The sequence below is a fragment of the Microtus oregoni genome, unplaced genomic scaffold (genome assembly GCF_018167655.1).
Source record: "Microtus oregoni isolate MIOR12 unplaced genomic scaffold, Mior012 000001F_ref0000356, whole genome shotgun sequence".
In the NCBI taxonomy this organism is placed as follows: Eukaryota; Metazoa; Chordata; class Mammalia; order Rodentia; family Cricetidae; genus Microtus; species Microtus oregoni.
This window is the reverse complement of record NW_024543060.1, coordinates 5,069,468-5,096,176: the sequence shown is the minus strand read 5'-3', so window position 1 is coordinate 5,096,176 and position 26,709 is coordinate 5,069,468. Positions and strand designations below refer to the sequence as shown.

Sequence of the window (26,709 nt, the reverse complement as noted above, 5' to 3'; positions counted from 1 at the left end):
GACCTGGAGCTTGCCACCCCAGTGGGATCAGGACATCAGGAGGGGAGCTCAGCTCACCCCTTCTCTGCACCAGTGGGAGGTGGGCACGAGCTCCCCCCCCCTCTCCCGTGTGCTGCCTGAGCCTCACTCCTCAGGCAGAGAGGGTACTGAAGAAGACTACAGGATTTGGGGTCTGCCTCATCCCTTGTCATCAGGAGTCTGTTTTTTCTGAGTGACTTGCCAGCTCTCCCTGCCTGGCCAGCCTCACAGTGGCTCTGAAAGCAACCGGAGAGGCAGCTGAGGGATCCTGGCTGAACCGAAGTCCAGGTAAAGCAGGCTAGAGGCTGGATTGATGGGGAGGTTGGCGTGTCACAAGTCTGAACGCAGAGCAGGGGAGGGGGCCAGGCAGGCAGGATTGTAGTTGGGTTGTTCGGTTGATGAAGGGGGTCAGCGTAGGCATGTGTCATCGTCGAGGTAGGCAGGGAAGGGGAGGGCTGTGCGTGGGGGGGGGGGAGGATATATATGCTGGCGTGGCTGACACAGAGGAACAAGCCTCACATCTGAGAGAGCCCTGTGACAGACAGCGTCAGGTAGGCAATGCATGTGGCACCAACACCAGCCGGCTGGCACTATCTGCCTGGAGCCTCTCTGGGGGAAAGCAGGGAAGCCTGGCCGGCTCCTCCACCTCTGTCTTTTGTCCACTGTGGCTGCTTGCTGGTCTCTTGTGAGATTATGGCTTCATTCATCTTATTCTCTGTGTTCCGATGGTAGAGAAGGGGGAGGGCGGAGGACTGGCTAAGCTCAAAGAGAAATGCGAGAGAAAGCTAAACTTGGAAATGAGGAAAAGTTTTGCTTTCCCAGTTGTGGCCCCTATTGGGTGGCAGATACACATGGAAGAGGTGGCTACAGGAGAGAGGGCAGACCCAGGGAAGGGGCTTGCCATTCAGAGCAGCCCTGGGAAGCCCCCCGCACACCTTATGGGGATTTTTCATTCTGTGGCTTCCTGCCCTTTGTGTAAGCTGCCGCTCTGGTGTCGTTGGATCTGATGTCATTCTGGTTGGAGTTCTCTTATACCTTAATGGAAATTGTTAACACTATGGAGAAAAGACAGACCCGAGGGCTGAGCTTCACCTGTGTGCATGGCTGAATGCAGTCAGTCGCTGGCTGGGTGGATTTCCTGGGCATTTCCGAAGGCATGACCTTGGTTCTCCGGATCCGGGCTTGTTTTGAGGTATCCTTTCTCTCTTGACATCTTTCTCTCCACTGCCCATCTGTCCCATCCAAAGGTCTCTCTACCCAGGTCGCATGGAACTCTCGCACACGTCAGAGCATCTGAACTCTCTCTGCCCTCTCTCAGCCTTCTCTTTCTCCTCCTCCTCTCTTTGTGAGTCTCGTCCCCCCTCCCTTCTCTACCCATCGTCTCCTCTCCCCCATCTCCCTTTGGCAAGTTTGGAGGGGAATTTCAAGTCAGGCAGGATGATTTGGAAAGGGGGCTATTTAAAGCACGCCGCTTTGGACTTGAATACCCCAAGCCTGGGCTTAAACATCTGTGTTTAGCTTCCTCCAGCAGCTCATAATTGCCCCAATTATAACCAATAACATTGTTCAGCAGACTAACAAAAGCTGCGCTCCACACGGCATTTGCTAGCAAGCCCAAACGAGAGTTTTCATCGCAGAGGGAGAAAAGTAACTGCCCGGCTTCGTATCAAAACCTCGCAGAGAGAATGCTGTGATTTCTCGCTGCCTGTGGGTGGGTGCTGCACACACCCTCCTTTTCTCATTTATGGAGCCTAGCAGGGAAATATTCTACAAGCTTCCATCAGTGCCATGATACCTTAGCAGAAAGGATTTGTATTCCTTGGGCTTGCTGAGTCTTCTGCAGGGACAACTGCCCCCCCAGACATCACCTGCGTAGTCAAAGGAGCAGCCGCACTTTTCCAGGTGACAGCCAGCGCTGTCTGTGGAAGGTGCTCTCTGGTGCCGCTGAGGGTCGTCTTCTTCAGGTACAGCATCCCTTCCTTATCGGCTGGAGTCGGAGGGCACTTAGGGCTGCAGTAAACTCAGCAGGTTTTGCATCGCCAGTGAAGGGAGTAATTGCAGGAATTAGACGTTAGTGGAGCCTGAGAATGGAGCTGTCACCAAGCAATTCCATCTTCAATCAATCAGGTATTTATCAGCTACACCCCACCAGGCAAGGAGAGGCATGGGGCTCTATAGATTCAGCAGAGGTGCTAATAACAGCACTTTACTTGGTGCAGTGATTTACGCACTTCGCACCCATTATCTCCAGCAGCAACCCTGGAAGGCAAAAAATCATTATCTCAGAGTTGCAGGAACAAGACCCCCAGTGCAGCAAGCAAGCCCAGCCCAGGGCAGCCGTCCTAGGTCTGGTGCTCGCTCCCCTTAAGGTCTGTGAGGCTGGTAAATGAGTTGCAGGCACACAGCACAGACGGACAGGAAGCAATTCAAGATAATGGGATAATTCAGGACTGGGTGGGATCAGTCCTGCACTTGTGGTCCAGAGAATCAATGTTGGAGGACCTTGAAGAAGGGTATCTTCCAGGGACTGAGGCCAGTGGAAAGACGGATGGAGTCAGGATGGACCAGAGGTCTGAAGGCAGGTAGGACAAAGGCACAAAAGAAAGGCAAAAGAATTAGCATTTCTTGAAGTCACGAAAGGCAGGCAGTAAGATAAACTTGGTTATCTACTTATTTCACACACACACACACACACACACACACACACGGCAGTAATGAGAGGCTGGATCCTTGTGTACTTGTAATGATGTGGTTCCAAGACCCTCCCCCAACTCCTCAGCTCACACAGACCGTAAGAAAATGTCTAAGTCTCCTGTACTCTGGGTCATTAGGTATTTTAGGAAAGGATGAACTCATCTCAGAAAATGAGAGGCTTCAACACCTCAGCTTTTGGGGGTTTGGGTTCTTGGGAACTCATTAGGCAAATGGGATCTTTGAAACACTTCTCTTTCGATGCTTACAGCTGCTCCCACCATCTCACATAGACCATGCAATTCTAACCACAAACTCTAGCTGTGAGGTCCGGGGCACACCAATTTTTGGGAGGGTGGGGGAAAGGGGACACAAGTTGGCCTTCTGAGCATTGTCACCCTCCATAGGCTACAATCACTTTAATAATGGACTTTGCATGGTCCTGGGTCTGTCAAAATCCTAGCAGCTGCTTAGGTATTGCAGCAGCATAGACGAGCCAGGTGGGAAAAGCTGGACTTGCCTCCCTGACAGGCAGCCAAGGCTCTGCAGCCTGCAGCGTCATAGTCAGCCTCCCTTCTCCTCATGCCAGTCCTGTGATCTTCCCCCGCCCTGTCACCTCATTCATCCTTTCATTCATCCAACTGGGAACGTGCATAGTGTCCCTGATAGGAGCCGAGCAGTGCTTGTGCCCATAGTGCAGAACTGTCCGTCATCAGCTTCCTCCCACCTCACAGCTAAAGTCTCAAAATGTGAAGGAGCCCAGACCAGTGGTCTCCAGAGGGGCTTACCCACCCAGATACCTGCTAGGTTACTAGAAATTGAGATGTTAAATTATTTTTTTTATTTGGACACACAGGTGCAGACGACACACAGGCACATAAGAACACTTTCTCCCGTAGTCTTCACATGTGGAAGCCAGAGGTCAACATCAGGCTATTGTTCCCCACCTTATTTGAACAGAATCTCTCGCTAAACCTAAAGATCCAAGTTTTGCTAGACTGACAGGAAGCAAACCAGCAGCATCCACTTGTCTCTGTCCCCAGCCTTAGCACTGGGGTTAGAGGCACACAATGCCACTCCTGGATTTTTATCAGGGTTCTGAGCACATGTCTTTATGCTTGTGTGGCAAGCATGACTGAGTCATCACCCCACCCCCCAAAATCTTACCTTACTTAATTTGCACGTTAGTGGATTTTATATAATATATGTAACATTCATCGAGAGGTTGGGAATGTATATCCAAAACTGGTTCCTTGTGTCACCGTGGTTCATGACAATTAATTCTTTATTTCAGAATAACTAGAGGATTTAGAATGTTTACTACACAAAGGAATCGTAAATTTTCAAGGCAGTGGATGTACCAACCACCCCAATCTGATTGTTACACATTGCACACGTGTGGAAATAACACATTGTACTTCCATAAATAGATATAATTGTGTCGATTAAAACTTTCTTTAAAACTGGTTGCTAGAGATAGAAAATTAAAGAAGCTGGAAGATTATATGAGTCTAGATGCGTCATTCTCTTCATATCTGGGTTTTCTGATCATTTTTAAAAGAACCTAGAGTGAATTTATAAAAGTAAACAAAAGCTTTAAAAGTCCATCTAAACTATGCTGACAGAGTACGTGGTAGCATTCGCCAGGATCAGGAAGGTGAACATTAAGAGCACTCCCTTGCGATGTGTGACAGCCAAAAGGACATGCATCTGACTTCCCTCCTGGCCCTTTGTGAGACCCAGATGCACTTTCATGACCTTCATTTGAGATTGTCTGGAGCCACTACTCTGTGATCTCCTCCCCTCCCCTTCTTTCTTCTCTTACGGGCAGAGGGCAGTTCTGGCCATTCATAAAATCAAAGGGTATTATTAACCATTTCATGCAACTGTCTGTTTTAGAGAAAGAGAAACTGAGGCCCAGGAAAAGACAGTGTCATGCCTAAGATCTCACAAGTAGCAACAGAATCAGATCTAGAACCCAGGACCTTGTCTCCAAGCACAGGGCTCTTTCTCATTTACAGCTCTTCCTGAGCACCATTGGTCCACATAGTGTAGACGGGGGCCTTTGTCCACATAGTGTAGACAGGGGCCTTGGTCCACATAGTGTAGACGGGGGCCTTGGTTCACATAGTGTAGACAGAGGCCTTGGTCCACATAGTGTAGACAGGGGCCTTGGTCCACATAGTGTAGACGGGAGCCTTGGTCCACATAGTGTAGACGGGGGCCTTGGTCCACATAGGGTAGACAGATGCTTTGTGCCCTAACTCTCTTGTCCTTCCCCTTCTCTCTGACTGGAAATTGAGAGCAGGAGAGAAACCTTTTAAGAGCAAATGCATCCATCACAGGAAAAAAAACAGCAGTCTCCCTGGGTAAAAGCAAGCCATACTCTATATGGAAGTTTTAGCTGTTGCTACCCCAGAGTTTTGTTCCCTGGGCTATGAGAAACCCTGTGACTCTCGATGTTTTTATTAGAAAATGAGGGTGGGACTCCTTCCTCCTAGGAGCCTGTATGGTCACTTCCTTTCCATCAGTGCCATATGTGGAATATCGTTCTTTACAGGTTATGGATGACCTTTCTCTACATCTCTAACCCTGTAATCTGGTGGTAACGTAATCTACCTTTCTGGGATAAATGTGAGTTCATAGCAGTTAAGCAGTTTGCCTGATTAATAAATAGCAGAGTCCTGCCTGTGGCAGATCAGAGAACCAGAGAATGAGGAACACCCTGCACACCCTGCTGATGCATAGCCGGGAGGGTGTAAGTGCCTCTTGTCAAACCAGGAAGAGGGACAGAGTCAGTCCTCCAAATGCATTTGCATGAAGACAAAACATCAGAGGTACCCTCAAAACATAAGCTTGGGGGTCCAATCCCAGGTCTGGTGCTTCACAGTGCCTCTCTTCCGGCCTCAGTTTCCTCAACTGTGAAGTGAAGTGGGCAGCACTTAGCCATAGGGTGGAACCTCACAAAGTCATTAGCTCTCAGAAGCTTTCAGGCATGGGGATTCCTTCCCAGCAAGATTCCATCCCAGTTTGCTACTTTTTGCACAGCACAAACCTTGTATAGCGTTTCTGGGCAGCCAGAACACAGGTTCAAATACCCGAGTTTAAGTCCTAACTCTGCTGTTTATCATCTGGACCACCTTAGGCAAACCACTTCATCTTTGTGAGTTGATGTTTATCCAAGAAAGGTGAGTAAAATTACCCCCACGTGATAGGGTTGTAGATAAAAATAAATATCATCTACAGCCTGTAAGGAACAGTATTCCCTGTGTGTCACCAATGGAGGTGAGTCCCTTTCCCCCTCTTCACCAGTAGTGCCCCAGTCACAGGCTTTCTCCTAGGTCAGGAAACAAAACAGGAGTCTCTCTTCAGCTCTCTGTGCACTTACTCCAACAGAAAAGCAGCTAATTGTGTTGCCCTTGGAGGCAAGAGTACAGGCAAGTAGATTAAGACTAAATCACAGTGGTATCTTATCTTTATAAACAGCAAGGTGCAATCAAATTTATAAGGTGCCATTACTTAAATAAAAGGTAATTAAACCTTTCTTTACTCTTTACAAAAGAGCCTGATTATAGGATTGCCACAGTGAATGGCTAATAGCTCTGGGCTCCGTTATGAAAAGGAAGCCATTAAAACTCAAACATCCTCAGGTCCATTGTGCTTCCTGATGGCCAGTCACCGTTTCTGGATGATAAACAAATGCGGTGGGGGGGAAATGCTTCATCTTCAGATGGGAGAAAATTCATCTTCACCTTGCAGCTGAGAAGACAAAGGCTCTGGGGAGTAAATTCAGTCATCCCAAATCACACCTTTACAAAGTGTACGGCTTAAGCATAAATATGACTCCAGAATTAGCTAAACTCTTTGGTTCCCTTCTCCTGGACACCAGCATCTGTGCACAGCGTGGAGTTTGGGCTTGTTTTATTTGTTATTGGGGTTGGAGAAAGAAAGAGAGAGAGAGAGAGAGAGAGAGAGAGAGAGAGAGAGAGAAGGGACTTTGGGGGATAGAGTCTTACTCTGTAGCGCAGACTGGCTTCAGGCTTTGCAGAAATCCTCCTGTTTCATCCTCCCAAAGTGCTAGGATTGTAGGCATGTGCCACCATGCCAGACATGTTGTCCAGGCTTCTTAAAAATCAAAAAGCTTTTGGAGTTGGGGCTGTAGCTCAGCTGGTGGAGTGCTTGCCTAGCATGCACAAAGTCTTGCATTAGACCCTAAGTGCCACATAAACTGGGCGTAGTGGCACATTGCCTGTAATCCCAGCACTTGGGAGGTGGGGGTCGAAGGGTCAAAAGGTCAAGGTCATGCTCATAGTAAAGTTCAAGGGCAAGCTGATGTCCATGACATACTGTCTCAAAAATAAAATAAATCATGACTTTAAAATTTTTAAAACTTCTACTGGGGGGGGGGGGGGCTGGAGAGATGGCTCAGCGATTAAGAGCATTGCCTGCTCTTCCAAAGGTCCTGAGTTCAATTCCCAGCAACCACATGGTGGCTCACAACCATCTGTAATGAGGTCTGGTGCCCTCTTCTGGCCTTCAGGCATACACGCAGGAAGAATATTATATACATAATAAATAAATAAATAAATAAATAAATAAAACTTCTACTAGGCGTTCTATTTTTTAATATAATTTTATACAGCACACAACTGGATATTATGAGGAGACAAAAGAGCAAGATCTCCACTTTGTGATGTATTTCCACAGGTTTTGCACATTTGTTTACAGTGACCATACCTAAGAGCTGGCAAGCCACCTGTGAGATGGGATCCTGTGGTCATTCCTAGCTCATGGCTTTCTTGAACTTGCAGAAAGGAATGAGTACCAGCCAGTTATGGAAGGAAGGGTCTTATTTAGTAGCTGAAGCTGCTCATTAAAGGGGATTGTGCAGGGGTGAGGGGGCACCCATCTATGATTCCAGATGATGAAACTGAGGCAGGAGGAAAGTGAGCTGGAAGCCAGCAGGGCTACATAGTGAGACTGTTTCAAAGAGGAGGCGCTGCACACCCCCTTAACCCCTATCTCAGAGTGCAGAGGCAGGAGCATCTCTGTGAATTTGAGGCCAGTCTGGTCTACAAGGTGACTTCCAAGTCAGCCAAAGCTACATAGTACATAGTAAGACCCTGACTCAAAAATAAATAAATAAATAAATAAATAAATGTGGAGAGAGTGAGAGAGAAGGAAGAGAAAGGAGGTGAAGGAAAAGAAAAAGAAAGATGAAGACGTACAGAAGGAGGGGGAAGGAGGAGGGGAGGAGGAAGAAGAAATTGAAGGCAGAAGCAAGGCCATCAGGTACAAACAGGATGAAGGTCTGACCAAAGCCAGGGAGATCTGAGTTCTCACCAAACTCCACCCCCAAAGAGAGCCAGCTGCAGAGGCTAATCGCCCCCGGACCGCACCCCTAAATTCCATTTACCACAAATCGCGGATGCCAAATATCGGCCAAAACACTGACACGGCCTGCCCATCAAGTTGCTGGTGAAGTCCATGAGTACCCTCAGCTGGGGCTTCTCATTAGCATCTGTCACCGCTTATCAACTGGGCAAAGTCTTGTATTAAACATTCCAGGCAGGAGCTAAAGGAAATGGCCCAGACCCTTTCTTCTGCGACATATGGCCACTGCCATCATGTGGCAATAAAGGGAACGACTGTGTTTTTCTAAATAAATCCTTATATAAAAAAAAAAAAAAAGGTTCCTAACAGAAACACAAAAGCAGAGTTTCCTATGAACACACACAGAGAAGCAATTATCAGATAATAATTGAGAGATAATAATGAGGATCACAGAGGCATGTTTAAGACTGCCTTGTGTTCTAGAATATTTATTTTGCCTAATAGCTAATGAGCTGCATTATCAGCTCAAAGAAGCATTCCCATTGCTGGTCTGCCCACTCCTATTCAACCCTCGCAGACCTAGCGTGGGACACAGCCCATGTGGCCGGTCATCTAGTAGACATGCATCAGACTGTCTGCTTAGGATAACCTCTCACCTTACTAGGATGACATAAAACTAGCCCTCTCTTCTCCCTGCTCAAACAGAACGATTCACTAGTAAAGACTTTGTGGGTCCCGAGGCAACCCCTGTGCCATGGGCACGCTGGACTCCCAATGAGGCAGTGACTCCAGAGTATTCCTCGGCCCCTCATTTGCAGGAAAAAAAGGAAGGTGGTCCCAGAGGTCTTCCGCTGTTAATTGTCGATTTTTCCCTGTGCAGATCCTAAAGTTTGTGTCCTAGCCTAGGTACCTCACAGACAGAGAGAATGATGGGACTGGATCTCAGTCCCCCAGGAAGTCCTAGGCCCATGGGAGAAATAGAGAACTGCGAGGTTCTAATGTATGGATTACTAAGTGTAGAGCCAAGGGAGTAAGGATATAGGACCTTCAGGGTGAGAACTGTGCTCCAGCTTTCTTTTACGAAGTGTTTGCCATACATTGGGTACTGTTTTAAATGTTCACAGACGTGAACCCCCTGATGCTAGTATGATATAATTCCTAAGATGACCATGCTTTTACAATAAGGAACTCAGAGATTGCGTACAGCCAACAAGTTACAGAACCAATGATCTGAAAGCAGAACTCCTCTCCCAAGATGATCAGAAACTCATATTATGCAAGTCAACAGGACCATTCTGATTAGCCCATGTGACCAACAGGGCCCTGAACCCCACTTGTTTCTCTTGGTAACACATTGCCTTGGGATACCAGAACAGTAGCAAAGACTGGTCCAGCTCAAGCCTGTCTAGTGATGACTTTCTGGAAGGAGATATTTCTGACTTGGGGATATGATATTATGACGAAGGAGACAGTTGCTGGTGAGGCATAAAAAACATTAGCAACCTGATATAGATGAGAGTTGTACTCTGGACCTGAAGCCAGGATGAGTGAACAGGGACAAGGCAAGAGCCAGTGGCCTGCTAAGTCCTTGGAACATCTGACAGCCATAGACATTATAGAATTATTTTAAGAATGAAGTGGTATCATTCAATGGCTTGGAGGGAGGCCAGATCATTAGGTGGACTAATTAGGAGACGATTACAATAATAAGGCAATAAATCTCAACTAGATGCTTGTTGTTGGGATAAAGAAGGAAAAAAATTGCGTTTGAGAGACACTCATGGATACAGATGTCTGGGCGCTTTATTTATTAGCCCAAGACATCCCTCATCTGAAGATAAAGGACAAGACCTGCTCCATCTGGACTAGGTCCCCTTACAGCAGGTGCTAACCTTGAAGAATGTGGGCAGGTTCCCCAGGCTACCTGTCTGCTCACCACACTCGCAGGCTATGATCCCAGGTCTCCTAGGGTCGCCGTTACCAAACACTCATGTTTGACATGCACTACAAATGGAAACTCACTCACTTAGACATCTGCTAAGGGCTGGGAATATAGCTCGGTTGATAGAATGCTTACCTATGAATGAAGCCCTGGGATTGATACTCAACACTGTACAAGCTAGGCTTAGTGGTGTACACCGGAGCCCCAGACCTTGGGTGGTAGAAATAGAAGGATTGGAAGTCATTTACAGCTACAAAGGGAGTCTAGGGATAGCCTGGGCTACATGAGACTCTTTCAAAAACAAAAATCTATTGAACAGCCTTTGATCATCATTCCCTAGGTCTGAAACACTTCTTGATCTGCGAGAGCCCAGTGCTCTTCCAGTGTGGCTCCCTGGTAGTTTCTGTTTCATGTCCCCTCCTTACTCCTATGAACCTGCTCCTTCTCACCCACATCTCTCAAACTTTGCCATGCAGACAAGTCACCTAGGAATATTACTAATAACCAGATCCTGAGGTGATGGTTGTGGGTAGGGCCCAAGACCGGCTGATTCTCAGAAGAGCCCAACAGACAGCCTTAGAAAGGTAAATGCATAGATTTCTCAGAATCTGTAGGGTGAAGCCAGCCCCTTGAGGAGGCGGGTTTGCCTCGGGCGAATGCATACCGATAAATGGGCACTCGGGAGGCAGCTCCTCCCTTTTTTCTTTCCTACCTCCTGGGCAACGCAGGAACCTAGGTTCTGTAAGTTTATCATTAAAGTTGTAAATATTCTTTAATATCTGCATTGCATTTATTTACGCCGATACAAGAATCACCTGACGATAAAGCAATGAGAACAGTTGTTTTTAATCCTCTATGCAGAAAAGCCACATATAGTAAAATGCACAGACCTTAAATCTATAATTTGATGGATTTTGGAAAATATATACACCCCTTTCTGGGCAGTTATAGTGCACACCTTTAATCCTAGCACTTGGAAGGCAGAGACAGGTGGATCTCTGTGAGTCTGAGGCTAGCCTGGTCTACAAAGCGAGTTCCAGGACAGTCAGGGCTACACAGAGAAATCCTGGAATGTCAGTATTTCTAGAAGGTTTCTACTCAACATTAACTTCTGTATGTGCATGTGTACATATGTATATTTTATATATGTATATATTATATGTATGTATGTATATATGATATATACACACAGAGACCAGTAAAGAATGTCAATATTTCTGGAAAGTTTCCAATCAACCTTCATTTCTGTGTTTACACACACACACACACACACACACACACACACACACACCTGTGGCCTCAATAAAGAATGTCAATATTTCCAGGCAGCAGTGGCACATGCCTTTAATTCCAGCACTCGGGAGTTTGAGGCCAGCCTGGTCTACAAGAGCTAGTTCTAGGACAGGCTCCAAAGCTACAGAGAAGCCATGTCTCAAAAAACCAAAAAAAAAAAGGTCAATATTTCTAGAAGTTTCCATTCAGCCTTCATTTCTGTTGCGATGACAAAATACCCTGACACAAAAAATTTGAGGGCTGGAGAGTTAGCTCAGTGATTAAGATCACTGGCTACTCTTTGCTTCTCAGCACCCACATCAGAGAGCTCACAACTGCCTGTAATTCTAGCTCCAGGAACTCCATTGCCCTTTTCTGGCCTCTGGAGCTCCACCATCTGTGTGGCTCATGCACAGAGAAATACATACATACACATAAATGAAAAGAAAATATTTTAAAAGCAACTTCTGTAGCTTACAACCCCAGGTTGCAGTCTTTTGCCACAGAGACAGGGGCTTGCAGCAGCCAGTCACTTAGTCATGTAGAGCAGAGGGGGACAAATGCATGCTTGTTTACTTGCTTGCTCTCGGTTGACTTTCTCCTCTCTTATACTGATCAAGAATGCTTGCCCAGGGAATGGTGCCGCCCACAGTGGCCTGGGTCTTCCCACATCAATTAACACTCAAGGCAATCCCACAGACATGCTCCTGGGCCAGCCTGATCCTGACTTTAGAACTCTCTTCAGAGGTGACTCTAGCTGTCAAGTTAACAGTTAAAACAAGTTTCCTGTTCCTCTTTCCATTCAATCCCAAGTAAAGATGGTTCAACCCAAAATGTCATAGTCCAAGGGAATAGTTTTTTGATTCAAGAGGTTTGATCTAAAAAGGTTGTATTAGCATTTCTAGAGGAACAGAACTGATAGGATGAATATATTCATACATATTCATATATATTCATATATATATATATGATTGATTGATTGATTAAAGTGGTTTATAGGTTGTAGTCCAGCTAATTCAATAATGGCTATCTACCAAAGAAAAGTCTAAGAATCTAGCAGTAACTCAGCCCATGAGTTGGTCTTCAGTATAAACCAGGGGGCATGGGACCTACTTCTTCCTAGTAGACCCCACCTGCTACCCTTTCACCAGCTCCCAATAATATCATGATCATATGCATTTACCAAGGGGTTAGCCTATTCATTATGTCTGCATCCTCAAGATCTCAGTCTTTCTAGAGATGCCAATCCCACAGGAACCAGAGGAGTAATTTACTAACATTGTACGTGATGTGGTGTGTGTGTGTGTGTGTGTGTGTGTGTGCATAGTGTGTGTGTGTGTTTGCACAGTGTGGAGGCGTACTGATTGTGTGCATGGAGCCCCAAGGTTGACTTCAGATATAGTCCTTAATTATTAACTAGACTATATATGGAGAAGCAGGTTCTCTCGCTTAGACCTGGAGGCCACGGATTCAACCATTTATTTGCCCAACCTGTTCTGGTGACTCGCCACCGTCTCCAGCTCCTACTGCCTTGGTGTTGCAGGTGGTCCACCAACCCCACTCCATGTTTGCTGAGTGGAATCCAAACATAGTAAGCACTTTACCCGCTGAGCTGTTTCCGCCACCTCCTTCTCCTTGTTTTTAGTCTGCTCAAGCTGTCTGCCAAGATTTACCATCATAGATTTCAACATACGGTCTCTGAGAAGACATAAACACTCAGACAGTAGCAGGAGCTCAGCTCTGACAGGTGACAGGCAGGGAGCATGTGAGAGCTCCCTGAAAGAGAACTGAAGGGCGGCATTTGTGATCAGGCCAGAGAGGATGAGAGGAAGCATTTTAGTCGTCATCTGCCTGCCTCTGCCTCCTAAAAAGTGGGGTGAGAGATGTATGCCACCACACTCAGCTGCTCCTCTGCTCCTTGAAAACCTTGGCCCTTACTGGTCACCTCTCATCTTCCTAGCAGGCCTATGGTAAGACATAGGCCACGCTTTCTCTTTTATGGTTATGGAAGCTGAGGTTTGAAGAGGTTGATTTAAGTGCATACATTAATCAGCTAGGAAGCAACACCTCTGGCCTCCAGGAAAGCTGTTTCCTACCCCACAACTCTCCCTGGAACGACAGAGGCCAGTCAAGTGGCAGGAGTCACAAGTGCTTGCCAGGGATCCAGACTATACACAGTATATGAATAAAAGCGGTCCTGGATGGCAGGACCAGGCCACCAGCACTCTCTACAATCTATTCCTTGCCAGGTGAATCTCAGAGCTGCCTGAGGAATCTCCTTGCTGAGGAATGATGCTTGCCTCCCTGGGTCATGGGTTCCCCAGCGCAGACTAACCCTCTCCCCAGATGATACTAACTAGCATGTGTCCTCTGTGTGTTTCAGCCTCTTGCTTCCCACTGCTACACCATGAAAATCCTGCTTAGTGACGTTCTGCTGCTGAGCCTGCTCTCCAGCGTGTTCAGCAGCTGTCCCAGGGACTGTCTCACCTGCCAGGAGAAGCTCCGCCCAGACCCTGGCAGCTTCGACTTGAAGGTATGTCTAGAATTACCCTCTTCCTTAATCTCTCCTCCCTTTGACTCCAAAGCAAATGCTAAACGAGACATTCAAGTCTCCCCCAGAGGTCACAGGACTTATGCCGTGTAGTGTGACCAAGAGGAAACAGGTGGAGCTGAGCTGCATCTTCCAACTATGACCCCTGTGGTCCTCCCTCTTTACCATCAGATCCCTGTGCTCCTCCCTATCACCAGGTCCCTGTGCTCCTCCCTACCACCAGGTCCCTGCGCTCCTCCCTACCACCAGACCCCTGTGATCCTCCCTCTCTGATACCAGATCCTTGTGATTCCCCCCTCTACCACCAGATCCCTATGGTCTTCCCTTTATACCACCAGACCCCTGTGATCCTCCCTCTCTACCACCAGACTCCCGTGGTTCTCCATCTTCATCTTCCAATAAATATCTGTTCATGATGCCCCTGTCCCAATGTTATGCATAATACATGTATAGAAGGAAAATTAAAATCTTCTTCAAGCCCATGAATTAACCCCTTTACTCTTTGCCATGACAAAAATCGTTGAGACTTAAGGAAGGGTTTATGTTGGCCGACAGTCTGAGAGCACAGTCCATCAGGCAGGAGACAGCATGGAGGCAGGAACTTGAGTTGGGGAGCATAGAGATGAAGGCTGGGACTCAGCTCATGTCTTCTTCATCCAGGCTCGGACTCCAGCTCTAGGGGTGGGGCTACCCAGACTCACGGTGGGGTTCTCAGCCTCAGTAGAATCTCTCTTGAAACAACCTCATCAACTGTGTCTCTTCTACAATACTCAACCCCTCAAGTTGACAATAAAGATCTACTGCTAGATTATATTTATGTTACATTATACTCCAAAAACCAGAGAGAATCTTACTTTTCTTACTTTCTGTAGTGTCGCAGAATTAATATTCTCATGTTATTACAATTATTTCAAGGGCTTTCTTTCTATGAATATATAACTTACTCTCCATTCCCTGTCTGAAGAACATGTATAGTATCATCCATTTTTTATACTGCAAATACTTCTACAATGAGCATCCAAAATGCTCTCTTGTGTTTTAAATTTCCAGCTTGAAGTACAAAACATTAAATTATTATTCATTAAATGAGCTGCTTTCTTACTCTTTTAATTTCAGCTTAGATAGAGATTCTCTCCTATGAAATGCAGAATAATTCAATTACTTTTTTCCCTTGAAGTCAATAAAGTTGCTGTCAAGGCGCCATGCTTCCAGCCCTCAGCTTTCGAAACGAGCAAGTAATTGCTGTTCCTTAAAGCAAAGAGGCAGACACAAAATGCAGTGTCGCTGGTACCCAACACACCTTGCTATCTCCCGGCTCCAGGAAGAAACAGACAAGCACTACACTCTTGCAGGCCTGGTCGCACCTGTCATCTGGGCAGGAAGGCACAATCAAGCAATCAGGAAGGGCAGCCTAGATGAACCTGGATGGGATGTGTTTCTGATGCTCATCCATCCTACTTTCCTCTAGGCATCTGTCTATTCAGAGGGCATCTCATTCTTCAAGAGACATCTCCTGCTTCTCTTACCTAGCCTATGGGTCTCTTCCCTCTACCTACTGTTTCCCAGCCTTTTGTATTGGCCTCTGTTCCTCTGCCGAATCCCTCAACAGGGATGGCAAGATGCATGTTTCTTGCCCCCCTGCCCCTCTCCTTCTGAGATGTCACTACTTTCGCTGGTTTTTCTCTCTCAGGCTGCAGGTAACTGAAAAAGGGGCCCCTGACCCTCTCTCACAGGCTCCCAGATCCAAGGCACTCTTTACAGCTCCCAGGGAACCCTGAATTTCTTTGCTGTCTTGCTACCTTGCACCTGCCTCTCCCTTCCCCTACCCACCAAATCTCACTTGCACTTCAAGGCCAAAGCCAAGCTTCACCTTATAACAAACACACTGTTCACTCACAAAGGGAAAAGGTGAGGATAGAGTGGAGTTTGGATCTGAAAATACACAAGAGAATCAGAGATAAAGCTAAGCAGTACACGGGAAAAAGGAAAGAGAGGCTTCTAGGAGACAGGAAGTTCTGGAGGGTGAGGCCAAGGTCAGGACCAGCCAGGAAGAGCTGCAGAGATGGAGTGGCCAGCTTACCACTCCTCTAGACATGGTGGTGCTTTGGAGAAACAGCAGCAGCAGAGTTCCTGGCACTCTGGGGTCTGGTTTGGGCACGAGAATGAGCCCTACAGGGTAGATTGCATGTGCAGCCTCACGAACGCCCAAACTGCCTGTATCCAGGCCATGGCTGTAGATCACACACAGATAGGGGTGGCCACTGTACAAAGGCTGAAAATTAAAACCACCAGGTTTGTTCTCTCCACAGTGACCTTTATTTTCAATATACATGCAGACTTAACCACCTACTCCCACACCGTCAGTTTCTTTAACCAATCTGACCATGAACTTCATGAGGAAATGAAATAAAATTCTTCTTCCTGGAGCTGATGCTCGTGGGTTGAACTTATTCTGCCCCTTGGTGCTATGCTCCCCCCCCCCTTCCCCCGCCTCTCTTTGACTAAGGTATGAGTTCCTTTGCTAACCTAACTAGGTACCCCAGCATGGGGCCCTGTGTGTGGCCCACAACAGGGCTCAGACAGCTGACTTGTGGAAACTGTATGATTCTCAGACTGGCAGGCTCCTTGCTGGGCACATCCCGGCAGCCACTGTAAGGTCTCACATTTGGGTCTTTCGGTGGTGGAGAATTGGAAGTGTGCTTCTATCCCCTCTCCATTAGCATCTCAGGTCTTTGGGGTCCAGACAATACTCACTTTACTTCCTAGAAACAAGTCAGAAAATGGATTGGTAAAAGCCTCACAGTTGGAGACAAACGCTTTACAGTGCCTGCTGGCCCCCCAAGGATTCTGTTGCTTGCTTGTTTTTCTCTTTCTAGTTCTTATTCCCTTTTAACCCATTTTAAATAGAACAAAATTCCAAAGGCATAAGCAACTGTGTCTCGTTTTCTGAGCCTGCCAATCTTGCCCACGTCTGCTTTGATGAGGGGAATGATGGAGGGGACACACGTTTCAGCCAGGGTCACCTACCAGTCCCTCTACCACATTACATAATCCTGACTTGCTCCCAGGATCCTCAAGACACTTGGTTCCATCAGAAATTTTTCTATTTCTACTCCTGGTAGGTGGCTCAAATATGGTTGACTTTTTGTTAGACTATAATTTCGATCAGCAAATGACTCGCCCATTGCAGTGTCCTCTGGTTCTTCAACTGATTGTCGGTGGTACTTATTCCATCAGTTCAAGAGAAGAAACTAAATTCACAGAGTTATTTTAGAGTCCAAGACAAAAACAATACACTCTCAGAAAATGTTTTAGGGAAATGCATCTAAAATTCCTACAGCTGTTGCAATAGAAGCTGCCTTCTGGAGTCTCTACCTGCAGCTAGTGAAAATTCTTTGCGGGTGATTTGCAACAGGAGCTCTTCTAATGGATTTTTCCCATAGTGTTCACCTGCTGCCCTGGATAGTGTCATAGTGTCTGCCTTTGAACACACACATATTCAAATAAATAAATATATATATATAAAATAGAGAGAGGGGGTATATACACACAGTTGCCCATAGAAGCCAGAGTGGTATCAGATCCCCTGCAGCTGGAGTTACAGGTGGCTGTGAACCACCCATAAGTGCTAGGACCTGAAGTTGGGTCCTCTATGAGAGCAGTATGTACTCTTAACCACTGAACCATCTTCCCAGCCTCTGAATTTATTTTTCTAAATTTTGCAGTGGTTATGATTGAAACTGCGACTCTGAATGACCAGGCAGGTGGTCATGGCTGAGTTACATCCCGAGCCATGCCTTTGAATGTTTTGGCAAAACCTCCTAGAACAAACAGCTCCTAAGTATGGCTTAGCCTGAAACAGAAACCAAATCACGAAGTAGCTGTCGTCATTCCTCTCAAAGGACTAGTGTATCTGCCTAGCTTGATAAGCAGTGGGAGGCTAGGATATAGGCCTGACCTCTGTGGCTGGGTTACACCCTCAGCCTGTACCCTCACCTTCGATCCAGACATCCAAATGGCCCTTTGCTCAGTCTCTTCAGGAGCCCAGCTTTACAAATCAATTTGGCACCAGTCTAGGATTCCAGATGCTCCTGCAAACTCTGGCTTAATATAGCCCTGTCATCATCATGGCTGAGAAAATGCATCCAGCTCATTTAATAAGCCACTAGTCCATCCCGGGGAAGCAGCTGATGAGGACCCCGGACCAGAGTCTTCAGCGTTAGGCTCCTATGCCCCTCTGGCACTAAAAACGCGGTTGTACATTTAGACAGCCTGGGTTGGCCTCAGACCTTCTAGAGCGACCGTTGTGATGATGTGGTCAGTATCTAATTCATCTAGCGCTGTGTTGAAGCTTGGTAAAGACCGTGGCATCTGGTTCAATCACAAATTTTCATTTTCTCACTGACAAAAATTCCAATTACCATCTGGAATTAGAAGGCCGGGAGTGATCAGCTCCAGTGGCCTCTAGATGTGTCTCTTCTGCCTGCAAACCAAAGGTGCAGAGGATTCAGCGAGCATTGAGGGTTCCTTCTCTGCACAGGAACCAAGGGTACCCAAAGGTTGAGCTGCTTCTAGCCCCACCCTGGGATTCAGTGACCATCCAGTCTAGCCTAATTGTGAGCTCCAAGCCGGTGAGAGACCCTGCCTTGAAGGAACTGAACAGCATTCCTGAGGATGACACCCAGACTGTTCTCTAGCCTTCCCACACACATTCATACACACACATGCATGTTAAAAAAGACACACGTTATGACAGCCAAACGTGTCCAAGCACTAGAGTGTCCAGAACTTAAAAGAACTTAATTGACTGCCTACTAGTCACTATAAAGAGAAGATACTTACCCAGGACTCAAATATGAATAAGATGTGCCCCTAACTTTTTAGATTATGCTTCATAAAGTATTGTGGATATATCTATCTATCATTAAAACATCTCCCTGGATGGAATGCAAAGTTGGGGGGGAACACAGAGGCAAGACAGAGCAATTCTTCCCAAAAAAAAACAAAAAAAAAAAGATAATAAGATAAAGAGACAGAATTAGAACATGTCCAGGTCCATGAGGACAGTGCAAAAGCGTCATTCCAACTGAGAGCACATGGTGACAAAGGCAGGGAGATATATGAGGTATGGGAGAAGCTCTCTGTGCCCAGGGAACTATGAAGGAGAAGGACTTGGAAGTGTGACGTACAGGTAGGCTGGGCCACATGGTACAAGCACTTCTGTGTCCTGGTCAGGATTCTGGAGATGTTGTGAAGACAAGACAAGGTACCAGGCAGTTGTGGGCAGGGTATGATGTGATTAGAATAATTCTCCTAGACCTGCCAGGGCCGAGGCATGAATTTGAGTAGCAAAAAGAGAGATGGGGAGATCGGTGGGAGGCTTCTGTCTTCTAGAAGCACTTACACGGTGGTAGAAGGAATGGGAAAAGAGGCGGGTGCACATACTGCATAGATAGGAGGATAGTAGGGAGAAGAGAGGCAAAAATGTACTCAGAGTTTAAAATCTCAGAGCTGGAGAGATGGCTCACTGGTTAAGAACGCTTCCTACTCTTCTAGAGGACCTGAGCTCGGGTCCCAGCACTCACGTCTAGCAGTGTACAAACGGCTGTGACTCCAGCTTCAGGGGTCCTCTGCCGGCCTCCAGAGGCACACACACACATGTGTGCATACACGCAAAAAATAATTTTTTTTAAAATTCAACTTTAGAATAACAAACCACGCCCAGAGAAAGCCAGAGAAGATGAGCAAAAGGGGCAGAATAAGCTGGTGTGATAATTAATTTTATCAATTTAACACAAGCTGGAATCACATAGCACAAGAATCTCAATAAGGGATAGGCTGTATCAGGTTGGCCTGTGAACACGTCTGTGGGGGATTGCCTTAACAGATGTGAGAAGACCTAGCCTACTGTAGGCGGCACCATTCCCTAGGCAGGGTTAAGCACAAGTGAACAAGCAAGCAAATAAGCCTGCAAGCACTCATGTCTCTTGCTTTTGACTGTGGATGTGATATGACCTGTTGTCTCAAGTTCCTCATGTTGTGACTTCCCTGCAGTGATGGACTGCAACCTGGAATAAGACATAAACCCCTAAGTTGCTTTTTGTCAGGAAATTTTACCACAACAATAGAAATAAAAGTACAGGACAGGAGAGCTGATTCAGAGGTTAAGGGCACTGGCTATTCTTCCAGAGGACCTGAGTTCAATTCCCAGCACCCACATGCAGGCAGAATACTGTATACATAATAATAAATAAAATCTTTTTAAAAAAAAGAAAGAAAAGAAAAGAAAATGCCTTCATAAAATAGGGCTGTAAGCAAGCCTATAGGGCATTTCTTAACTGGTGATTATTGTGGTGCCATCCCTGGACTGGTGGTCCTAGGTTCTGTAAGAAAGCAGGCTGAGCAAGCCATGAGGAGTAAGCCCGTAAGCAGTACCCCTCCATGGCCTCTGCACCAGTTCCTGCCTCCAGGTTCCTGGCCTGCTAGAGTTCCTGTCCTGACTTTCTTCTATGATGGACTGTATCATGGGAGTGTAAGCCAAAGAGATCCCTTCCTCAAGTTGCTTTGGTGATGGCGTTTCATCACAGCAATAATAACCCTAACTAATACATCAGTAAAGTACTTGCTAGACAGGCCTGAGGATCTGTGTTTGATTCCCAGAACACATGGAAAAGCCGAGCATGGAAGCACACACCTATGATCCCAACACTAGAGAAGCAGAGACAGGAGGATTGCTGGGACTTGCTGACCTTCCATTATAGACCAGCTGGCTCAGGTCACCAAGGTCAATAACAGTCCCGGGCTAAAAAATAAAGTGGAGGGGCCAGCAAGATGGTTCAGGGGGTAAATATTCTTCTATTCAAACCCAGTGACCTGAATTTGATTCCTGGAAGCCACATAAAGGTAGAAGGAGACTCCACATAGTGTCCCCTGACCTTCACACTCACACACAATCATAATATTATTATTGTTGTTGTTGTTGTTGTTGTTATTAATGAATAATTTATTATTATATAATAATCATTATTTTAAAGGAAAATGATATTGAAAATCAAATGGCAAGCACTAGAGGAAGATAACCAATATTGATCTCTGGCCTCCACACACGCGTGCATACATACATGTGCACTCCCACACATACATACACTGCTGCGCAACACTTGAGAACCAGCACTTCAGAAGCACGCGACTCAGAGGCACGCGACTCGGAACAGCTATAGATGATCCTAGCTCACGCCTGGCTCTATCCCCTCTTCTCTCCCTCCTGCCTGTGTTTTTGCAGGCATGCATCCTCCAGTGTGAAGGAAAGGTCTTACTCCGTCCTCTCTGGACTGCATGTGCCAAAGTCATGGCCGGTGACCCTGGGCAGCTCAACCCTGCTGACCCAGAGCTCGTGACAGCTGCTCTTTACCAGCCAAAAGCTTCGGAGATGCAGCATCTGAAGCGAATGCCCCGGGTCAGGAGCTTGGCGCAAGCGGCAGATACGGAGCCTGGCACTGATGATGCCGACGAGGTGGAACAGAAGCAGTTGCAGAAGAGGTTTGGGGGCTTCACTGGGGCCCGGAAGTCGGCCCGGAAGTTGGCCAACCAGAAGCGGTTCAGTGAGTTTATGAGGCAGTACCTGGTCCTGAGCATGCAATCAAGTCAGCGCCGGCGCACTCTGCACCAGAATGGTAATGTGTAGCCAGAAGGAGCCCCTCCCAGCTGCACCGGCCACTGCAACCCATGAGTGAGTTGGGCACCAATTAGCAGGGGGCAAGAAGTGACCTCATATACCCAATTGTCCCAGGCCTAAAAACACATTAGCCAGCCCCAAACACACACATACACACACACACACACACACATACACACACACACACACACACACACACACACCACCCAATCCCTCTCTCTTTTCCCTACACACATCTCAAGAACTCCAGCTCTTCAGAAGCTGGATTGGTAAAGAAATTCACATCTCTGCCTCCTACCCATTTCTCCAGGGAGAAAGATTTTTCCCACTATTCTCCTTGAGGCTGACCACTCCCATTCAGACACTGGTTACCATGGGGATAATAGTAGTATGTTAAGATAACTAATTCCTTTATAGCTCTCCAGGAGCTTAGTTACTATGGGGACAGTTAAGTGGTCCAATTCTAACCGTCAGTTACCATAGCAACCATTCAGCTCACCTTTCCTCGGAGACTTTATCTGCAAAAAAAAATACCCAATAGCCAGCCCTCCTCTTAGCCATTTGCAAAAAGGCTGATTACCGCTCTACTTCAAAGAGAGCTTATCCAACTCACCCTATATCTCAAGGTGGCTAAACTCCATGGAAACCATTAATATTTCCCATTTCCCCCTGCCAAAGACCTTTGTTGGGCCCCAGAGTCATGTTTTTTGCTCTTATTTCTTCCACTAACAATTTGGTCATCCTGCACTTTGCCAAGGAAGGACCAGTATTGTGGGTTTGTTTTTTTTTTTTCATTAATGACATCCTTGCTGAAGCAGGACTGCAGAATTTGGTCCAATGGAGCTAGTAGGAGTTAGAATAAGTACTAAGGAATGAGTCTTCTTTTTCTTCAGTTTTTTGGACTCGTCCCAGGATGCCTCTTGTGTTCTCTTCCTTTGTTCCCTTCCCACCCTCTGGTATACACTTACACAGTCATATAAAGCCTCGGGAAACACACAGCAAAAACCCAGTGACTGCCGGCTGATTCCAAATCCAGCTCTCTCCCACCATCACCAGTGCGTAACTAGGGATGGCATTAGGAATCAGCACAGTGGATTTAAGAGAGTCCAACTGTCATCTGTGCCCCCCCCCCGTCCATACATGCCAGTGTGACCCTAAGCAGAGCCCCACCCATCTCCCGAGACAGCTTGGAAACACAGCCTCATACAAAGCGCGAGTTAGCTGACCATATGATCCTGTCCCAACAGAAGCTAATTCCCGTCTCTGATGCAGAAGAGAAAAACACATGCATCCTCTCTTTTCTCCTCCCACACACCCAACATAATCATCTCATTCATGGTCCTCTTTCCAGATAGTTTTCCAATGCTAATCTTTGGTGCCCACACTCTGGCACAGGGTCAGCCCCCAGTGCCCAAGCTGCTAGGTCCCTTGTTTGCATCAAATTTATCCCCAAAGATGGTCACATTTTTTAGGTTGTGGGAGAAGGTCCTGAATTTGTCTTAACAGAATGGTTCATCTCCAAAGATCCTGAGTGAACTTGCACTCCGTCCTTGACAAGCACCCAATTTCTTTCTAAGTCAGACCTGTCTGGTATCTAGTAGTAAATCTTCCAGAAGTAGCACGAATTTTTTTCTAAGTCTTAATGGCATTCTCTACAGGGGCTCCTAAGGGACACCAAAGCCCATATGTAATTCTAAACCACAACAATATTCTTTACCTAAAGACAGTTTAAGATTAGTCCCATTGGCAAGAATCAATTCATTTGAAAGAAGAAAAACTATTTGAGCCAGTCAATTGACTTTTCTGATTTTCTATTATACTTCCAGCTGAGAGGTGCTGTAACAGGGCTAATAACCGGTTTCCATCTGCTACTTTGCACAACATGCAAAGTTCTTGATGGAAACATTAGCCAGCTCATTTGGATATTATTAATGGCCGTCCTGCCGCCCTGTCACCAGCTCTCTCCCTCTCTCATCTGCGTGGGCACGGTGGTGAGTTCCGGAGTGGGTGTGTGTTAATGTGCCACACACAGCCAGCTGAGACCTTGGGCTTATCTACACACACACAGCCCAACTTGCCGCGTGCACGACAGAAATCCTTCCACTCTAGCCAGTTCCCATTGCTGTAGTTCTTCCTGGTGTTGAAGATGCCAACGCCAATCTATACTCAGAAGATTGGAGTCAGGAGAGGGGGCCACCCAACCGGTCCAAAGCGTAATAACAACGTAGGAAGACGGGGCACTGCAGTGCAGGCCCTGCCCTGGACAACACAGGAAGAAGAACATAGCAGGTCTTGGGGACTGCCTCTCCCGCTCTGACCTATCGTTCCAACGCTTGCTGCTATGTGCGGCCTTGACCCTCTAGACATCAGCAGCACATTCATGACCCCATCCGTAGTCTGCACATCTAGCCTAGAGAGCCTGCGTCACATAAAAGAACTTTGAGGACGCTGTGTTTCACATAGATGCTGAGAACTGGAGAGGGGATAAGTGGTGCTGGGAAAAGACTTGTCACTGGGCCTTTTAAGTCACTGCCCATCAGCCTCCCTTTCTATCCAACGCATCCTTCCTGTCAGTAGTAGGCAAAAGTGACAGGTAAGTGGAGGGCATTGAGTAAGGACCCCTTCTGGTCACTTTGGGATTTTTTCACTTGCTGTGGTGGCCCACTTTGGGTTGCTTTAGTCACTTGGGCAAACAGGATGGATGGCTTAGTGGACCTATTGGATTTGACATTTTGTTCCTTTCTGTCTCCCCAGGCATCCAGGTGACCCCCCGAACAGCATGTGTCCACACTCAGAAGTGCCGGCCAGGAGTCAGGATTCCTTCTTCCCTGAGGCATTGAGTACCCACAGCAACCCCCTGCCCGGTTGTTGTCCCCTCCCCATGGCATGTTTCACCACAACCTTGTTGCTACATCAGAGTGTATTTTTGTAACTCCTCCAGCTAACATTTCCACGGCCCTTCCTCTCCCTCACCTTCCGCCCTCTTCCAGGGCCAGGGGAGAGGAATGTGAAATCAGACCCGGGGTCTTGCCTTGTCACTGCCATAACCTGTTTCTAAAAGATCTGTTCTTTTTTGACCGATCGTTTGAAACAACTCTCTCCATTAAACTTCTACTGAGCAAATGGTTAATAAACTCGTTGGCTGTCTTTAGACGAGGCAATGCGGCACGGTGCAAACACACACCGTGAGAGCCAGGTGGGCAACTCCGGGGCTGGAAACTCTTAGACAGCTATGGGGACTATAAAGTTGGCGCAAGGTGACGCTGGGACATGACCACTGGGAAATGACCACGCCGAGGGCAACAGGCAAGGGCACTGTGAAGTCAGATGCAAAGGGCTGTGTGAACGCGTGAGCGGGTAGGTGATGGAGAGGGAGACAGCCGTTCTCAACCTTTGCGTCCATCCGGCTGCTCTTGGACCCTCCTTCCAGCTCTGGGTCCAGCAGGAACTTATATTTTTAACAGCTCCCAGGTGATGCAGAGCCTGGTGGTTTGGCGCCAGCGGGTTGTGACCGAAGCAAGGGAGTGGTGAACCTACCCGCCTGCTTTTTTCTCCATGCAACACTAAGCATGGTAAGGTGTGTGACTCTCGAAGTCCAGCCGGGAAACACATGGAGAACCCAATTGGAGGAAGTGACCAGTTCAGTATCTATGTAGTAGTCAGCTTTCATGGTCCATTTGCCCCTGCTGGAAGGACAGAATACAACTGTTTGTCTATAACCTCGAGGCACTAGTTCCAGGACCCCCTGTGAGTAGCAAAATCATCCATTGCGCAAAATAGCACATTTGTATATAACCTACATACAAGCTTCTGTGTATCAAAATTATTTCTATGCTCTCTACTATAACATAAATATCATGCACACAGTTGTTTTATTGTACTGTGTAGATACCAGTGGACAATTGCACCGCAAAATGGGTAAATTATGAACAATGCCTAATTTACTCTGCTCACATTTCCTGAGGTCAAAAAGCAAAAGATTAAGGGGCCTTCACTGTCCAGCAATGCTGAGACCCCAGCCCCAGAGATGGCTGCCAAGCTCAGAAGCAGCTCTCCATTCCTCTGGCTCTCTCTTCCAACAGGCACACACTCCAGCTCCTGCCTTTCCTAAACAGGATGCCAGCTTAATGCAAAAATAAAATAAAATAAAATGAAAGATACCAGATCTCCTTCCCACACTCCAGCCACCCCCTTAAAATCTAAGAGCTGAGCAGGGTGGTGCACACCTGTAATCTCAGCTCTCAAGAGGCAAGGGGAGGCCATGCTGAACTGCACAGAGAATACCGGGGAGGGGAGGGGGACCAGATAGCTCTTACAAGGGCAGCACAACCCCCTTCATACTCCAAATGTCCTTAGAACACTTAAACACATCCCCCACAACTTCCTGTGGCCTGGCTTGACAGGCTCTTGGAATGATTAAAGTTGAATAAGCCAATGTCTGTGTGTGTGGTGGGGGGTCCTTTCTGCTTCTAGGACCCTGCCAACAGAAGCCAACTTAGCTAGCATCTGTCCACAACCTGTGAAAGTCAATGCCCTGCAGAGACTACACAGAGAAGCCCTTCTGTAGACACCGTGCTATGGTTTGACATGTCTGGGGAGGTCCCCAACCTTCATGTGCCTTGATGTGCTGGAGGCATAATGTTTGGGGTGGCAGTGGGAAGTCGTGCCTGAGGAAGGGACCCCAGCCTCTCTAGCTTCCTATGTTCACACTGTGATACCTCCCTTGGTATGAGTTCCCAACATTGCCACCTGTTCCAGGAGGTGATGTGTTCAGTGCAAGACCCTGCACCATAGGGTTTGGTCTTTCAGCCTCTAAACCTCTTGCTTTCAAAGTTAGCCCACCTCGGGTATTTTATTATAGCTATGAAAAGCTGATGGATATATAGAATGTCATTTATTTTCTCCCAAGTTCCCAACCCAGTCTCCATCAGGCATAAACATATGCCCATATGTCCTCTTTTGAAAATTAACATAAGTCATAGAAAACATTCACTGCCCAGATTACAATACCAATGCCATCACCCCACCCTATCCCAGTCTGTACCCTTGGCAAGATATCAACCTCCACGCCTCATCTGTTAAAGCAGCTGTTCTCAAAGGGTCATGATCCCTTTGGGGGTCGCATATCAGATACTTACAATTCATAACAGCAGCAAAAGTGCAGTTATGAAGTATCAATGAAAATAATTTTATGGCTGGGGGTCCCAGAACACGGAGGAGGGTATT

The 26,709-nt window shown here is 46.9% G+C and overlaps 1 protein-coding gene across 4 annotated transcripts; it reads left to right on the top strand.

Moving 5' to 3' along the window:
• Pnoc (prepronociceptin) lies at positions 1–24,603 on the top strand. Of its 4 annotated transcripts, none has more exons than XM_041673872.1 (4): positions 1–306; positions 13,641–13,790; positions 21,091–21,481; positions 24,238–24,603. In XM_041673872.1, exons 2-4 carry the CDS (start codon positions 13,665–13,667, stop codon positions 24,321–24,323), a joined length of 603 nt encoding a protein of 200 aa, XP_041529806.1. In that variant the 5' UTR covers positions 1–306; positions 13,641–13,664; the 3' UTR covers positions 24,324–24,603. The 4 variants fall into 4 exon arrangements, with proteins under 4 accessions (XP_041529806.1, XP_041529799.1, XP_041529819.1 ...); XM_041673865.1 differs by lacking the exon at positions 1–306 and adding an exon at positions 510–569; XM_041673885.1 differs by lacking the exon at positions 1–306 and adding an exon at positions 510–569 and having other exon boundaries at positions 21,091–21,537.
• The last annotated feature ends 2,106 nt before the right edge of the window (positions 24,604–26,709 follow it).

Bases quoted from the DNA above. Each gene is read 5' to 3' on its own strand.
- Pnoc (XM_041673872.1), top strand. From the start codon at position 13,665: ATGAAAATCCTGCTTAGTGACGTTCTGCTGCTGAGCCTGCTCTCCAGC. The intron at 13,791-21,090 runs GTATGTCTAGAA...GTGTTTTTGCAG, and splicing joins CTGGCAGCTTCGACTTGAAG to GCATGCATCCTCCAGTGTGA. The intron at 21,482-24,237 runs GTAATGTGTAGC...CTGTCTCCCCAG, and splicing joins GCGCACTCTGCACCAGAATG to GCATCCAGGTGACCCCCCGA.